Source organism: Sinohyriopsis cumingii, unplaced genomic scaffold (genome assembly GCF_028554795.1).
Source record: "Sinohyriopsis cumingii isolate HCF-2022 unplaced genomic scaffold, ASM2855479v2 utg001348l, whole genome shotgun sequence".
NCBI classification, from domain to species: Eukaryota; Metazoa; Mollusca; class Bivalvia; order Unionida; family Unionidae; genus Sinohyriopsis; species Sinohyriopsis cumingii.
In genome coordinates this window covers 541,376-560,523 of record NW_028315988.1, presented here as the reverse complement: position 1 = coordinate 560,523, position 19,148 = coordinate 541,376, and the positions used below count along the sequence as shown (strand labels likewise).

Here is a 19,148-nt window from a genome sequence, read left to right as displayed (position 1 = left end):
TTACGCTTCCTGGAAACACTGTTAAAGTCTTGAACATGACAGACGCATGGAGCTAATGAACGTTTGAATAAACGTCTTATGTAGCCATAACAATGCTGACAACATAACATGGCGGGTCGCGATACTAAACAGAATTATCAGGCAAACTATGATATTAAAGCTATTATGTTGGCAAGACATTCTGTCAAAGTAAATACACTACAGTAGTACTCAATTATCCGAAGTTGGGTCTTTATCTAGCCTTGTGTATATTTCCTAAAATGGCCAAAATGTGAAGATATAGGTAAATGTAAATTATTTGATCCAACTTCCCGTTTATTTTATTATTTTTCAATTCACGTTTGCAAATGCATCAGTTTCATATGACTGTTTTTCTTTTGTCCAAATAATTTTTACCCTTTAAATGAAATGGTTTAATCTGTAAAGCATGTGCTTTGTTCAGATGCAAAGACACTTCAGAATACAAATTCTATTCATCGGCAAATTATAACTAAAAATCGATGATTTCTTTCCATTTATCAACTTAGATTTTAAACAAACAAAGCTTGCATTTTGCAAAGTAAAATGAAAGAACCTTTTAGTTTTATCGACATATTGATGATATATGTGTATATGCGCTTTGATATCTTAGACAAAACATATCAGTGATTGTTGGAAACCATACTTTGCATGCACCAGGCACTTGTACGGATGAATATGACATTTTTTTATCACGCGTGAGTTTACTTTACGTATGACATTTATACCGGCATTTATACTTCATAGTTACACACAATAGTCACAACAAAAACTCAATAACAACTATGTCTTAGGAACATATTACAGCTTAAAGAGGTCGCATGCTAGCGTTTATTTCTTTTCTTTTAAAACTTCAGAAGTCAAAGGTAAGGACCGCCTAGTACCTTAAGAGTACAAACCAGAAGTCAAGTGGATACAATGGAGCACAAAGAGGTAAGCTTATCTGCAAGTTTAATCGTGATAATATCATTAAATCATTTCATCATGTTTTGTGTTAAGAAGCCGTTATTTTAAAATCCCCCAACACTCCCGCAGAAACAAATACATGAACAAAGGGTGTGTGTGTGTGTGTGTGTGTGTGTGTGTGTGTGTGTGTGATTTAGTTTTTTATCGTCGCTTTAACAATTTTATGTATAGCACGAATATATATGCAGTGTGGCAGTTGACTGTGATGTCGAGCACTGGGGCATCATGACGCAGACATGTAGTACGATGTCCCAACCAGTCGCAGTATCTAAGAAGCCAACCAGTTCTAACACCAACTCTTAATCATGAGCTGTAAGCGAGACAGCTGCTACTACCGTTTTATAAGTCTTTGATATATATATATATATATATATATATATATATATATATATATATATATATATATATATATATATATATATATATATATAAGCACAATATTCAAATTTAAAGTTAAGGAGAAGGTGAGGGATGTAGTTACGTTGGGTTCAACCGAGCAAGGCTTGCAGTAAATATATTGTATTTGCAACATTAAATTAGATTAGTGTTGTCATTTTAAGGAAAATGAACGACCTATTTTAAACTTGACTCCGCCCATCATCACTCCCCTCCATACACACGGAAACACATTGGAAACAGATGTAATATTTTTTATGATTTTTACTTCCGGTAGCCATCAAACCATAAACGTGTCTCTTTATATAGCAAGATATTCATATCTTTATTCATCCTAATAAACGTTTGTTTATGTTGTCCATCTGTTATCATCATGAAATGGTTTAATGCCAGAAAGAATAAACAGTGATGTTAAGGAAGATGGCCTGTAGTTACTGTGATGCAAACGTTTTGAAGACAATAAATATTTTACAAAAACCTTCCTAATATTTCAGGGAAGCTCAACGGAGGATGGATGTAACTATGAAAGACAAACAAGAATTATTCACTCCGGTACTGCAAAGGGAGCCGAAGAGGCTGCTCAAAGGTCTGTCAGATTTACCCTCCATTATATATTATATCTTTCATGAGAAAAAGTAGAATATGTTCTCAATATTTCTTATTTATTTAGCTGATTTTAGTTGTTTACATTTTCTCTATGCTTCAGAAAATAACTTGCTTTAGTAAATTCATTCACGAATCTCGCTACATGAAACCATGTTATAATGCATATTAATGAAAGTGGTTTCAGATAACTGTGTTCTAATACGATGAAAATGATTATTAACAACTGTGATGTGATACACGTAAGCAGCAAATAGATTACAGACAATTGTTATTTGTATTATTACAATGTTTTATATTTGCTAAAAGAAACGAACACTGTGTTATGAAACCATTTTATAATCGCGTCTATCTTTCTCCATCCTACACCCAACCCCCCTCTTCCTTTCCCCATCTTAGTTTTCTGTTTATCATCGTGATACGTGTAAATTCCAGTGAGGAAGAGAGTAGCGTTGAACAACATGGAAAGAAACAGGAACCAGACCCATCTGTTGTAAAACGAGCTCATACTAAAGCTGAAGACGCTGGTGATGAGTAAGTCTTTTTCTCTCATTACGGTTTTCTACAATTTATAATACTGATGATGTTTTTATGGTGCATTACGGCAATGCAACAGTCGAGCCGAGTGACATTAAGTGTAGACTGTTATCCAAGGACACACTACGTCAGCCGAATGGGCTGCTTGCATGGTGGGAATAGAATCATCACCATTCTAGTTACGACCTATCCGGTATGGCTTCTTTTAATTTAGACACTAGTAGAAATACTTCACAACATCCATATATCGCACTCTGCTACTGACGCTAGTACAAATGCCTTACAAAATCCGTATATCCTTTCTCTATCAAACATTGACTTTAGTACAAATACCTTACGTAATTCATATTTGACTCTGTGTTAAATATTGACATTAGAACAAATACCAGACATAACCAATACATCACTTTCTCCGTTAGATATCGACGCTGACCAGTAATCACATAAAACATACCTAGCTTTGTGCTTCTCACAATACAGATACCAAGCAATATCAGTTTTACATGTAATAAAAAGGCAGATCGGGCTGCTAGAGCAACCATGTCTAGAGAACTATCTGATTTTAAAATGCCATACATCAAGTTTAAAACCGGTATTTAAAAAAAAAAAAAAAACTTATTTAGTAAGTGGCAGGCATAGTGGAGTGATGCTGTCATTAACAAGTTCGATGTAATCAAACCAACCTTTGGGGAACCATCCATTGCGAGGAGGTACTCAAAGCCAGAATTAGAATTGGATATATTTATATTACCCACTCTTGCATAATAAATGGCAAAGATCCACCTGAGTGCGTTTCTTGCAACGAAGCTTTGACCATGAAACACATTATGAAAGATTGTTTCCATCTCCAACCTAGACACGATTGTTTCTGCGATGTTCAGTAATGGAAGTACACTTTTGGATACGGTAAGTGTGACTTGCACTTTAAAGTTCTTGAAGAAAGTGATTTAATCCTATTTTTAATTTTTAAATTTTACATCTATACTGTTAATCACCCTAAGATATCTTTTATTATCTAATTATCCTTTATACACAGCATTTACATTCCCCGTTGATAGGGAAGCTTTCTATATTTTCACAATATCATCACTGTGTTTTTATAATCTTATTGCTCGTTCGTAATAAATCGTTTCCATAATACCATTTTATCTAATAGCATTTCCCTGTGACGCTATTTAGGCTTACAGTGCAGGTGCGCCGAAAAATCCGCAAACAATCAAAAAATGTATTGACACTAATGAAAATCTCTTTTATTGTGCATCTATCTCTCCCTGTAAATATTGACGAGCACAAATCCCTTACTTGATCCATCTCTGTCTCTCTTTTAAATGTGGATATTAGTTCAAATCCCATACTTAATCCATATATTAACCTTTTTAAAGATTTATACTCGTACAAACATCTTATATAGTTATATTGTCTTCTTTTCTTGTGCGAGTCTAATATTCAGTAGAGAGAGTGCATTCTATTTTGTGCTAGATTATTAGTACACATCGACAAGATGTCACGTCAGGAACTGTAAATGCTCGAATTGCTTTCAAACTTCTTCACTTGGTGTAATCTTGTCCTTATAAAGGTCCAAGTAGATAGACGACTGGGGCACCACCTTATTGAACTTAATATTTCACTATTGCACTTTCCATATGCAATACCGATTGAATATTAGACACTAGCAACATGTCGATCGGTCACTTCTAACTATTCCCATTAGACCAGTGGCAGCCTTGATGACACGAAGCACACAGGATAAAACACGGTACATAAAACTCCACAGGACTGGATATTTAACACTCTGTAAAAACGTACATGAAATCTTCGAATGACACTGACCTTGCATCAGGTATAAAGGGAGGAGATATGTTAAGCACATCTTTCAACTAAATGTTAAATCTTACAGCAGGACACGTAAAGGTTTCCATGAGGTGCAGCTGTGTCCGCGTGCATTTCCATCTGATTATTTGTATATTCCCAAAATATACCCAGTGTGCATGCCCGTCTGATCATCTGTCTATACCCAAAATATACCCAGTGTGCATGCCCATCTGATCATCTGTCTATACCCAAAATATACCCAGTGTGCATGCCCGTCTGATCATCTGTCTATACCCAAAATATACCCAGTGTGCATGCCCGTCTGATCATCTATCTATACCCAAAATATACCCAGTGTGCCGTGAGTACATGTCCATCCGTGTATCAGTCTAGACCTTATATATACCCTGAGTGTATGTCCATCTGTTTATATGTATATCCTAATATATACTGTGCGTACATGTCCATCTAATTATATGTCTAGAACTTCTATATGCCATGAGTGCACGAGCATCTGAGTATCTGTCTATACTATAGAATACACTAAATACTAATTTCCTTTGTGCTCAGTTTCTCAAGTACAGTTGGCCACAGAGTGATATTATTTGGCACATGTACGTGGATCAATTTAGATATGTACAACATCAACTAACCAAAAGTTTAGGGGTAGGGTTAGTCATACCAAAAACGGTGTGGATTTTAAGGAGTTGTCTCTGCTTCTACCATCCAAGTTTAAATAGATCCATATGTAGACTTGGCTTACATGCTTGTGGAGTGTAAAGTTGGTATTTTGTTAGGTGTGGTATCTGCACCTGTTGGAATGAACCGCCTAAGCAAGATAAGGCGAAGCCAGAATCAAAACGATTCATCTACCCGCTACATGTTATGCCATGTTCTAAACTATTTAAAACAGGTTTGGTAAGAAACATATAGGATTAACCTGTTGTTTGATATTCTTTTTTCTCCATGCTAGTACTTTAAGTAAGGACTTGTAAGTCAATATGATATAATTTATGGTTGATCGACTGAAAATAAGACTCAAGAGAAGTTATCACTGGAGAGACTGTTCCTAACAGATCGCTCCTCTACAAATATATTTATAGGCTCATTAATCATACACACTCAGTAAGGCTGGACGCAGGATATGCTCTGTTATACGGTTTTAAACCTTAAGGCGATCTGAATTAGAGAGCGACTGATGGGAATCAGTACCATCTGATTCGCTGTAAAGTTAAAAATATATTTAGTAAGGACATTTACCATGAGAATTTTATTTTATGTTTTATTTTAATTCATATATAGTTTGGTCGTCTTGCAGTGCAACATATGTAGATATTCTTGGTATGTTTTCTTTAATTTACATGGTGAGGGTAGGGTGTTGGTTGTTATCATAAAGGGCATGCTGCTGGGTTTTCATAAAATGAAAACGCATGGTGGTGGTGCTTGAAAGAAAACCATTTGGTACTGACACTGAGTTCATGATTGCTGCAAATTAACCATTTTTATATGTGTGATGATGGGCTGTTGATCTTTCATAAACAAAGAAATTAAAATTATATCTAGCTAAGTTACACGAGTTACTACATACAAATGTTACCTTAATATCGTAATAAAAAATTATACTCGCGAACTCGGTTATGCCATAGAAGTGCTAATAAAACAGATTTTTTTTTAGTTCTCAATGAGTGATAAGAATGTGCGGATCTAATATCGTTTGATCTTTATTGTAAAAGCTTTAGGAGTTGGAGTGGACATGATTATGTTGTAGGGTTTCTCGACGTTTTGTTCATACTGCGTAATGTGGCGTTGAGCAAAATTATTGGAATGTTTTGAAATTTAAAGAAACGTCGTATCTGGTGATTGGTGCTATAATGTATGTAACATATATTCTTATGTTGCGTGTTTATGCTCGAATAAACGGCAATACAAGAAAGAGTGAAAACAACGAACATTGAAAATTATAATAATTTATTCCCTGAAAAAAATTCTGTAAAAATGAAAAAAATATGAACTTACGATTTTAGAGAATCAAATCCAAAAATAATTCAAGAATTATCCACGAATACAATTTTAGTAGTCTTAATAGTAAAATGTTCAAAAGATTTCAAGTTCGAGTCCCGACGAAAAATCCAAGATGGAAGACTATGACGTATGCTGTAACCTGTAATGTTGAAGTCTACAATTCCTTGTAGAAACAAGAAATATCACTCCGGTTTTGGAAATCTGAGTAAATTTTTATAAAAGCTGTCCTTGTGCAACAATTTCATATGAGCACACGTATTTTCCAGGAAAATAAGAATTAATCTTTTTGAATACAAGTAGTTTGAAATAACCTCAAACAGCACACCATACACCAACCAGTGTAAAGAAAAAGCCCAACTACTTAGAATATATATCCAAAACAAAGGCAATATATTCTAAAACGCAAAAAGGGTGTTATGTGATCATGTTCCATAATCTCGTCGAAATTATTTGTTAAAGATCACTTACACACAGTGTGGCTCTGACAAAAACCAATCATTTTACTCTAAGAAATAAAACAAATTGCTACTAATTTTGAATCAAGGTCAGGATCTATATCAAAACCTGGTGTTTACTAAAACGAACAGTCATGGTCAAACTATTTTCTGGAAATAAATTCATATTACAATATCATGTAATGAACATAAAACCCTGATAAACAAACAATTAAATTGAAATAAATATATGTTAGATCAGATATAATTAAATCAAATATACATAACACACACCCATAAAGAAAAGAAAGATTTATATGATAAAACATTCTTTTTACCACAGACTAATTATAGATAGGTTAAAAAGAACTTCTATAAATTACACATAGTGTACATGAAAAAAAATATATTGTTAGACACGGCAAAGTGCGTCTGCTATTAAATTATAATTTCCATTGATGTGCAGGATGTCAAGATTATATTCCATTAACACCAAACGCTACCTTAGTAGTCTTTGATTTTTATCTTTCATCTTGCCGATGAAAGTAAGGGGATTGTGGTCACTAAACACAATAGTCAAAGAAGGAGCTGAACAAAGGTAAACTTCAAAATGGTGTAATGCAAATATCAAAGCCAAAAATTTCTTCTCGATTGTTGAATAATTTCTTTGGTGATTATTTAATTTCTTAGAAAAATAGCACACTGGATGATCAATACCAATTGTCATATGCCTTCTGACATTTTTCAGTCCAAAGGAACTTGTTTTTCTTACTCAATAAATTTGTCGAGGGTTAAGCAATTATAGAAAAGGTTTGGAACAAATATGCATGGTGAACTCCAGTCACTTTTGCTGGGCTCTATAAAATCATTCTCCAGAAAGTATTAAATTTTTTTTCTTCAAGTATTCCAGTTTGATAGGGTTCACCCTGTATGGGTGTTGTTTCACAGGTTTGGAATTTACAATTTCAACGTCATGGAATATTTTGTTGGTTCTTGTAGGAACTTGCGGAAATAAGTGATCATAGTTTAATAATAACTGTTTAAGTCTCTTTCTTTCATGCTCTTGCAAATGTGGAGGTTCTCGATCCAGATCTTTCATAATATTTGAATTTCGAAGATTTGTCACTCCATTGTCAGTTGAATCAGATGATATTTCTTCACTTAAATCTTGACTGAATGGGACAGGTACAACTAAATTAATTTCATGTCTAACCTGGCTGTCTCTTTCAATATCCCCTTTTAGCATGTTTATGTGACAGAGTTGCTTTTGTTTACGCCTCCCATGAGTATTTATGATGAAATTTAAATGATGTACCTTCCTGTCAACTATGCAGGGACCATAATACTTGGACTGGAGATGATTGTGTGGTATTAGCAAAAGAGCCAGGACTCTATCACCAGGCTAAAAATTCCTCCCCTTCGAACTTTTATCATATCTCAACATTAATTTTCGATTGAGTCGAGTGCAGATTTACTTTTGCGACTTCACAAGCCTTTGATAATTTATATTTAAAATTGGAAACATATTCAAGAAGATTAATTTCAGTATATTCATTAGAAAGAAATTCCTCTTTCAATAACTTCCATGGTTCACGCACAGTTTGTTCAAAAACCAGATCAAAGGGACAGAAACCTAAAGATTCATGAACTGATTCCCCAACAGCAAGCAATAATAAATGAATGTCTTCATCCCAATCATTATGCGTATCAAAACAATATGATAGAGTCATATTTTTCAAAATCAGTAGGAATCTTTTGAATGCCTCTTGGCTTTCTAGGTGATAGGCAGACGATTTGAGTTGTTGAATGCCTAATTCGTGGGTAACTTGCTGAACAATTCCAGACATGAACTTTGAGCCTTGATCAGACTTTACAGACTTGGGGAGACCAAACTGAGTAAAATCCTTTATCAAAACGTTTACTTTTATATTTTATATTTCTCAAAGGAAATACCTCTGGAAACCTTGTTGACGCACACATAATGGTCAACACCAGGTATTGGTTACATGACTTGGCCTTAGGTAAGGGACCAACACAATCTACCATAATTCTACTAATTGGTTCGTCAAAGGCAGGAATATGTTGTAAATGCTCCTTGGGTATTTTCTGATTTGGGTTTTCCTACCATTTGACAGGTAAGACAGGATCTACAGTATTTACTAACATCACTTTTGATTTTTGGCCGATAAAGTGAGTTAAGATCTTGTGATAAGTTTTATTGATTCCTTAATGACCAGCCAATGGAGTTTCATGGGCCAGATTAAGCGTTTTCTGTCTGTAGGGTTTTGTTACTACAATTTGATAGTGAACTGACCATTCGTCGTCAGCAGGTACCTCGAGAGGTCTCCATTTTTTCATAAGAATTCCATTTGTAATGAAATAACAGACGGGAACTTCATTAGCTTCAGTTTCACAAATGGCCTTTTGAAACAAACAGGAGATATCAGGATCTTTCTCCTGTTCAACGACAAGTGATTGTCGTTTATAACCCTGATTAGAATAAATACTCAATGTGATCAATATCTTCCGATCTATCCAAACAAGGAGTGAAAGTGACCTCACCAAAAGCCTGACCAATACACGTGTCAGCTAAATGAATACTTTCCTAATCAATATCATCCTCACGAGCTTCCTTTCCCATATACCTGGTAACTACACAAGCTGACAATAAATCATGGAATTCTTTTTCAATTGAATCGACTTTCTGATCCAAGCAGGGATTGTCAGTTGCAAGTATATTAACCAGAACTTTTTCTCCAGCTAGGTCGTTGCCTAGTAATACATGAATGCCCTCAATGGGTAAAACGGAGACTGCTCCGACTGTCACGGGTCTTGAGACTAAGTCTGATGACAAATTTACTCAGTGGAGAGGAACATTAAGAAAGTCGCACTCTACTTCCTGAATAAGAACACTCCGTTTTTGGAAATCTGGACAAAGTCTTATAAAAGATGTCCTTGTTTAATAATTCCATCTGAGCATACGTATTTTCCAGGAAACAAATACATTAATCCTTTTGAATCCAAGTGATTTGAAATAACTCCAAACAGTACAACATACACCTTCCAGTGTAATGAAAATAATAGCGCTCCAAAGAAAAGGTTATATTCTATTCTAAAACTTAAAAGGGGGTCACGTGATCATGTTCCAGAACCTCGTCGAAATTATTTGTTAAAGATCACTTACACCCAGTTTGATCCTGATAAAATCCAATTGTTTTACTCTAAGGAATACAATTTTTTAAAAAACGTATATACCTTAATTCAGTAGTCCCATCATGACCTCGACAGAAACCAATCTTTTTAAAATGAAAAAATATAACTTATCTACTTGGTTGCTACTAATTTTGAATCAAGGTCAGGATCTAGGTCAACACCTGGTGTTTACTAAAACGAACAGTCAAGGTCAAACTGTTTTATGGAAAAAGTATCATCTCTACTGAATAAATTTACATTACAATAGCATGTAAAAGTTTTTTTGTTTTTTTTTAAATAATTTGTAGATGGTGCATATATTTTCTCTTTTCATTCGTCTTTCAAAATGAATGCTACTCGGTGCATTAGTCAACGAACGATGAGCTGTAATACTTAGGAAAGTAAAATGGTGCTTACTTTAAATGTTATTCGTTTGTATCAAGAACTGTGTTTGATTTTAGAATCAGTTACACTCCAATTCGACCAAACTGATGCATGTTTCAAAACAAAAGAAATTTAAATTAATAAAAGTTAAGAAGATTTAATTTCCTTTGTCCGCCACAAGGCAGAGTACATTATATTTTGAGGTTTTCTCTCCATCTGACCGTAAATCAATCCATATATTGTCTAGTCTGTGTATGTACAATAGCATAACTTTCCACCATCTGCTTTTACCAAAAAGACATTTATCGGTTTTGGGTAAGCATCACAGCTACCCTAAAACATAACAACTGCTTTCCACATCATGACCCTAGTCTTACATCATAGATTATGAGCAAATGTTGCGTAGGTCTTGTACTTGGAATTATAGACCACCTATTAGTTTTGTGTCAAACGAGCGAATGTCAGGGTTACTAAAACTTATAGAAGACAAAATATTTCGGTACATCATTTGTTCTACATCACAGACCCGACCTAATCTTTGTAAATGGTTTTTGTAAAGAAGTCAAAAACGAAGTTTTAGGGTCAAAGGTAGAAGGTTAAAGTTAAAGTTACCGAAACTGAAAGAAAAGTAGGTTCCACATACAACTTTAGTTCTACATCATAGACTTGGACAACACTTTGAAGAAAACTTACACTTGATAAAAGGTCACTGTCATTGTGACTAAATATAATATTGTCCCAGCATAAAAAAGTAATCCGACTAGAAAATGACAAATGTTTGCTGATTACTTTGGGTAATGAAAGAAATCCATTTATTATGGGGAAATGTTAAACGGGCGACTGTGACTGATAGAAGCAAATTGGTTTGTGCATAAGAAGTTTAGTTCATCGACTATGTCCCACGTCTAAAGATTTTTGACGTGCTTGCACTTCAAGTTTAGAAGAGTTCTGTTGATTTGAGAAGCACAAGGTGAAATATGGAGTTAACAAAATAACTTTAATAATTCTACATTGTGTTCATTTTTAGATTACTAACAAGCTAATGTCAATGTACAAATATACACCACTTCCAACTACTTTCTCTCCAGTCGACCTTCCGGAAATGTTTGCAAATTTCTTCCGTGACAAAGTACAAACCATTAGAGATAAGCATGACACCACAATTTCAATTGACTTGTCGTCACCATACAGTTGGGATACAGAATCTGAGCGGCAACCATTAGCATCTTTTGAACCTGTCTCTATGGATTTCGTACGTACAATCCTGATGAAGAGTGCACCAAAGTCATGTGAACTTGATCCAGTTCCAACATCACTGCTGCTTGAGTGCTTAGATCCAGTATTGCCTTCACTAACTGATGTTATTAATACGCCTTTCTCATTCGGGGAATTCCCATCATTTTTCAAACCTGCCAGTGTAAAGCCTCTGCTGAAGAAACCAACACTAGACCATAACGATTTAAAGAACTACCACCCAGTTTCGAATCTCCCATTCATGTACAAAAAAGTGTATGAAAAGGTTGTTCTATCCCAGCTTGTATCTCATCTATATTCAAACAGTCTTTTTAGCAATGTACAATCTGTATATCGCCCTTGCCACAGTACTGAAACTACTCTTCTAAAAGTAGTTAATGACATTCTCTCTGCGTTGGATAGCGGAAACATTACAGTCCTCACCCTCCTTGATTTGTCTGCAGCATTTGACACAATAGATCATGCTATATTACTTCACCGTCCCCAGCATGTATTTGACATTCATGATACAGAATTACTGTGGTTCAAGTCCTACTTGGTCAACAGGACACAAATTGTATCTGCAAATGGAATACACTCCAATCCAGTTGATCTATGTAGTGGTGTTCCATATGGATCTGTTCTTGGACCTGTTCTCTTCATTATGTACACCTAGTCGCTCTCAAGTGTCATAGATCATCATCCAGTGTCTCACCAATTGTACGCTGATGACACCCAAATATACAAATCTAGCCACCCAACTGAAGTTCATCCTACCATCCAAGGTGTAGAGAGGTGCATTTCTGATGTGAAATCATGGATGACATGTAACAAACTACAGATTAATGATGACAAAACTGAGGCCATTCTGATCACAACACAAATACTTTCTCATTCACATCCTTTACCTCAAGCAATAAATATCAGCAACACCAACATTAAATTCACACAATCAATATGAAACCTAGGTGTTACTCTGGACAGTACTCTCACATTGCACCAACATGTCATGAACATATTCAAGGCTGCATATCTTGAGCTGAGACGCATCAGCTCAATTCGCAAATATCTTTTAGTTGATGCCACTAAAACACTTGCGTGTTCATTAGTACTTTCAAGATTGGACTATTGTAACTCAATTATGTCTGGTTCATCTCAATACCTGCTACAGAAACTTCAAAAAGTTCAAAACACAGCTGCTCGGATCATACTTAGAGTACCACGATCAGAGCACACCTCCCCGCTGCTCTGTACCCTACACTGGCTATCCATTCGATCCAGAATCAAACACACAATTTGTTCTCTGTGCTACGTTTCACTGTCGGACTCAGTCTAACATACATATCCGACCTCATCCATGTGTACACACCAGCAAGATACTTACGCTCCTCTTCTGACAATCATATACTCATTATTCCTACAATGAAAACATATGGACAGCGTTCTTTTGCATACCAGGGCCCAGCAACGTGGAATGAATTGCCCACTGAAATTAGACACAAAGACAAAGTGATCAAATTCAAGTGGGCTCTCAAAACTCACTTATTTCGACTGCAAGAAAAATCTTAAAGACCTAATAATGTTTCGTAGGTCAAATATTCTCAGCATGTTTTTTAATGTTTTCTAATTTCATGGTGTTTGTTTTTGTAATCATATCATGTATGTTTTTTAATATCTTATAGGTGTTGTCTAATGTTGTTAAGCGCTTAGAACTTCAAAAGAGTAGGCGCTATACACAGTCATCATTATTATTATCATTCATTGATCACGGATGGCGTATACTATTTTGCAAGAATTTACGCCATGTGCGTGATGAAGTTTGCATAATGCATTATCTGGGGTAGGTAGTTAATACCGATCTACATGTTGTTCGACGGGATTTTGGAATATGCAATGTAAAGTTTGGGGATTCATGATATCGAAACTTTGAAGTGATTATTACGACCATGTCGGCCAATTCTGCACGTCGGGTAATTCTGCGCATTGTTACGTCATTTCTGTAAACATTGGATCACGAGTTTATTTGTTTTTAAATAATCCATATCGTATCAAGAAAGATCGATCGTATTTTAATTAAGGAAAGTGATATAAGTAAAGTTACAAAAATATCCCACAATTCGACTCGAAATGCAAATGAAAATGTGATTTCTAAATTTCAACGCGAAGACCCACTCCATGACCTTCCTAAACCTGTAACGCAGAAAATCCTATTTACTATGTATCTTTTGGAATCATACAAATGAATACGTTATTTAAAAGATGGAAATGTATACCTTAAAAAAGTCTACATCTTAATCCAAGTTTCCAATTTTGCAAGAAGTTTTCCCAGACGTGCAAATCGTCTGCTACCCAACGTGTCAACTTGCCGGTACAACGAAATTCCCAGGCGCATAGTCTGTTTCTAAACTATTTACTAATTGTTCCCCATAAACAAGAAGTTGTAAGCACATTACATCCTATTCGCTATTCGTTGTTTTTTCTCTTCCACATGATGTTGTACTTTACTTTTTTTCACAAGATCGGTTTAGCTTGCTTAATATATCTTGCCACTTATTGGCATTGTTACATTGAATTTTATAAACCAAGCTATAACCTGACGTATTAGTCAAATGACCTGCTGACAGAAACAGTCCAAAGTAATGTGCTTCATTTCTATAGCCCGATGGATAAACATTACATGTTTGCAAAGCTGTGCGCAGAATAGGCCGACATATCGCGTTATGAAAACACGAGGGTGGTATCCCGTGTGTCCAAAATTAATATTATTTTGAACAGAATATTCTGGTGAGGATTGCCTCTTTTCAAATGGTAAGCATTGCAATATATTTTTTTTGGCAATCGGTCGAATTGATATCCGTTTTGCTTCATTTCTTGGAGACGGAAATCTTAAGTGCGCAGAAATGCCCGACATCATTGTATTATTATTATTCACAGACTACCATTGTTACTTCACTTTATGTTTGTGCTTAATGCTGGGTTAAGACGATTTCCAGTTATCTCAAAGGTTCAGCTCTAATTAGTATTCCTGTTAAAGTTTTTATTGCTATTATTGTTATTATTATTATTATTATTAGGCATTTCTATTGGGACATCATGCGTGACACACGTGCAGAAGAGCACGTAACCGTTTCGAACGACCGTATGTTGCGCGGCATTTATGTCACTGTCAAGGTTATTGTGTGTATTTTCCTATTCCTTTTCGTCCTAACTACGGCGGTGGTATCCAAGGTCTGCCTCGTTCTGATTACATCAAATTTGTTTACATCATGGAATGACACTAGACAAGAAACGGCAAATTACTCCAACAGGTGAGTGATGTTTAAAAGACATTGTCTTAATCCATTGCAACACATTTCATGCAGCGAATTGTTTTATTGTCTGCTTGTTCAAGGGTTTCAAGGTTAATGCCATACACGTTCATTTTGTAAACAACTAATTATTGATATTAGTTAATTATTCCGTTTTGTGTGATACAATTACGTTTCAACGTTTAAAAGTAAAATTAAATTATTAAAGATATTTCGGTAAAATTGTGCTCGTCTCATTTCATTTGTTTCAACAATTATCCGCAATAAATATTTAAATAAAAATGTTATAATGGATTTTGACCTTGGATTTTTTTTCAGCAACCATGCAGGCAAAACAAACGTCCAGTGGATATGGGCTATTGTGTTAATTATTTCTGCGCCGTATTTCTTCACAATCCTGTCATGCGGATGGAAACTTCTTTTCAAAAACAAAAACTCCAGTCCCGGATGGAACGGAATTGTTATGGTAAAAATAAATCTACAATCTGTCTGTCTATCTGTTTATCTGCACTGGGCAGAAGGACAGATAAACTTAGTTTTGTTGTGTTGAAATTGGCACAAGAAAGAGATAAGCTTAAGAACTGCTGAAATTTACTAAGTAAGACAGATATGCTTACACAGTGTGAAATTGACTGAAGTAAGACAGATATGCTTACACAGTTTGAACTTTGCAGGCTAAAGATATATTCTTAAACATACTGCATACATGTTGCAGAAGAAAACGGACCTTTGTCTCAAAATCTCAAACTTATTTTTACGCGTTTCTGCCGAATACTTGTTATTCGTGATGACTTCAAAACCGACACATTATCCCGGGTATTGAAGTTCGAAGTAAAGGGACTTATTCTTGAATTTTACCTAACTTCCTTCGGCACATAATATACCTCAAGATACAATTTGATAGCCATTCGTGCCAAACACAGACAGGGAGTTTATCAGAGATCATATGGGACTAAGCCTAGACGTAAAGTTGATTGTGTACGGATTAATAACCTACCTACTTATGATCGATTAATAACCTACCTACTTATGATCCATTACTAACCTACCTACTTATGATCGATTAATAACCTACCTAAATATGGCGCTAATCACTCAGTAAAGTAGACTTCAAAAGACATCTGATACCGCCTACTTCATATAACACATATAATGAGGAATGAGTCATTAACATATTTTGTGTGGTTAGAATCTGATTCGTGCCATGGTCGTTGCATGGATAACATTGTCCTAACTGTGCATGCTATTTATAATATTGATAACCAATACTACACAGATTTGCATCTAATTCATTTTTAGATATAATCATTGCACTTTTAAGGTACTCGAACCAATAAAATGTGATATTTATTTAGCATGTTCTAATGAGTTATTAACATGTAATGAATTCACCAGATCCTAATATTATTTTTGTCCCAACATACAATTCTTAATGTTGTTATTCAGAGCTTTGATACAAAAAAAAATTGTTTGTTGTATTTGCACTGATCTTTCTTTATTTCTTGGTTTCTTATTTTCCAGAAACGTTGAAAGAGTTCGCTTATGCTCGCATTTCTAAACTAAAGGCTGCATGATGTAATATTCTTGTAGAATATACTTAGGATCATGCGGATTTCTAGTTCCATATCCATTGTGATTGTTTCGGTATTGATTTAAAATAATTAGAAGCATATCTGTATTACCCACCTTTCATTATTGTTCCACTTAAAGTGATAATCGGGTTTTATACCTAAATACATATTCTCCAGACAATATTGATTTTTATATGATGTTGTGTTCAAAGTTTGGTCAATAAGTAACTTAATTCAGAGTTCGTGATTAACTGTTCAACGTAGACATTAATACGTGCGATGTTGAGACTTCGAAGGGGATGGGTGAGACGAACGATGCTATTTCGTGCCTGATTTAAACATCGACCACCTTTGATATATTGTTTTGAAGTTCAGAAGAGTTTGCTGAGCCACCCTAATCTGTACGATATCTCCGCGAAGTAGACACACATACTTGAACAAGGGTATGTTACCTGTTCTAGAGACACTGGTCCAACCAGATTTTTCGACAACACCACATACATTGTCAGAGCCTGCACCTCAGCGATGGTATTGTCGCCGAGAATACGTTTTAATATTATTGCTAAATGTAGCATTGGTGCCATGTTTAACTATAGTGACTGTAAGAGAGAGCTCATATCCTCGATTTGGTCCCCATTCGGGACATGTATGTGCTGGATGATGTTTGATTCCGGACCAAATATATTGACACAGACGATATGTACGTAAAACTTTGCGTGAAAGGAAGAATATCGATGACAAACGGTTCTCAGGAACCGGTCAGGAAGTTACTCATGTCACTAAAATTAAAACCAACGGGTAGCTTTGGCACCTAGTTTCGCATACGTTTTATTCAGTGTCTGTTCGCCCCAGCCCGAACGATGTTGGGATATAAGTCCTTCCATAAGGCATAAGCAAATGACAGTGGGCCTTTGAACGCCACCATGCGGCAAACACCTGAGACACGTGCTTTACCAGCTATTTGGCGACTTTAAGGTTGGGTACCTGTTAAGAATAAAAGTGGTTGACTCTGGCGGCGTAATAGCAGTCGTTGGTATGATAATCAGGTGGGTCACCGTTAACACCCTCACATGTGTCTCAAAATCAAAATCGTTTGTAGAAGTACAAGGTCTCGTGGTAGAGTTCGTAATAGTTTGCCAGGTTTCGACAGCCTAGAGTCTTACAAAACACTTTGCGCATGTTCATTGTCTTTCCGGTTATTCCGACTCTGTAAAGCTAGCTGTAAAAGGCTTATAGAGACAGACGTTGTGCTTCGTCGAACCGCTCATATTTGCGCATGTATTTGTATGGGCAGGAGCCCTGGCAAAGCAGAAGGTCAATGTCGTGCTCCGTATCCTGTGATATGTCGTGAAGTCTTCCTTTGGCATCATGTCAGTCCGTTTATTGGGGCTGTTGTTCATAAACTGAAGGTAAACTCTATCTGCCTCAATGAGAACGCCATGTATTTTCCATGTTGCTTGGGATGGCGCTATATTTTCTATTGTGGCTGTTTTGATTGCCTCCATAAAAAGTTCACCGTCTTATTTTGTGCAGTTGAACGATCAAATTCTTAAGGAAAGACATGCAGCTTAATGTTAAATTCTTCATTCGTGGCAAAGAGGAGTGTTCCCTCGATATTGCGTTGGCACCTCACCCTGTCTACCCCGAGCCTTCCTCCGTTTCTGTGGCAGTCATTTATTCATATAGGTCTGCTCCATCCTGAGCATCTCTATAGTCTTAAGATACGCCAATGTGACTGTTTCGAGTCCATGTTTCTTTGAAACAATGGCGGGTTAGTCGTTCACAAAGTTATCGGTTCAGACGTGCCACTCAACAAAGGTTGGCAAGTCCCGAAGCTCAACGATGCACCTAGTAGCTGGAACTTGAGACGTAGTCCTTCCCAGGAGAGCAGGAAATGGAGGTTTTTCCGTCTTTTGGGAACTGGAATTCGTTGATGAGATGGAACAGGTTGTCAGGTTGGTTGATATGCCCCACTCGTCATTGCATCCAACTCGTTAACGAATCCACTTCAGGATATCTGGCAATCTTTGAAGTGAGTGGTAAAAGCTATTGCGCAGGTTATGTTAAGCTTTATATAATTCTGCAAAAGTTCCAAAATAAATTTCAACGTATTCGTGCCAAGCTTTAATTAAGTCACGCGACTTCCGTAAATTAAGTTTTGCTTTTACTTGCATTTCACAGACACATTTAAATTAAAGTGCCCGTTTGCATTGTTTTCTGCTCTCTATATGTTGCTTTGCCAATGTATTTTACAACTATTCACACATATCCTGCTACGGGTCTATATTGTACTACCACTCCTCCTGCATGGGTAGACGCTACATCCTTTTATAAACAGTCATATGGATGCCAGAATAGTCACTAAGACAGTTTGTCAACACACCCCTTTATCACTGTTAGTTTAAGCCTAGGACATTTTATTAAGCCTGGAAAAATAATGTCTAGCTCAGGTGTATACACAACAACCAGGAAGTATAATAAATGAATCTACCTTTTAAAATGTGATACCCTATTACTTTTCTTGTGATGGATCGGATGTATATCAGCCTTCCAGGGTGCAGGGCAGTACGACGATTCGGGTGGGGTGGTTTGGTTTGTCGAAAACAACAGTTTCAGTTCCAAAACGCTTGGACTAAATTTTTATTTTGCATCTACGTGTTGCGTGCACTATT

At 36.0% G+C, this 19,148-nt stretch overlaps 1 protein-coding gene across 3 annotated transcripts in view; it reads left to right on the top strand.

Moving 5' to 3' along the window:
* LOC149772601 (chitin synthase chs-2-like) overlaps positions 1 to 19,148 on the top strand; it is a 59,676-nt gene that overhangs the window by 5,630 nt on the left and 34,898 nt on the right. For all 3 annotated transcript variants that reach the window (XM_089947589.1, XM_089947590.1, XM_089947591.1), the window contains exons 2-6: positions 876 to 951; positions 1,875 to 1,966; positions 2,419 to 2,517; positions 14,672 to 14,905; positions 15,224 to 15,371. In XM_089947589.1, coding sequence (XP_089803715.1) covers positions 937 to 951; positions 1,875 to 1,966; positions 2,419 to 2,517; positions 14,672 to 14,905; positions 15,224 to 15,371 — 588 coding nt within the window. In that variant the 5' untranslated portion in view covers positions 876 to 936. The remainder of the gene's footprint in view (positions 1 to 875; positions 952 to 1,874; positions 1,967 to 2,418; positions 2,518 to 14,671; positions 14,906 to 15,223; positions 15,372 to 19,148) is intronic.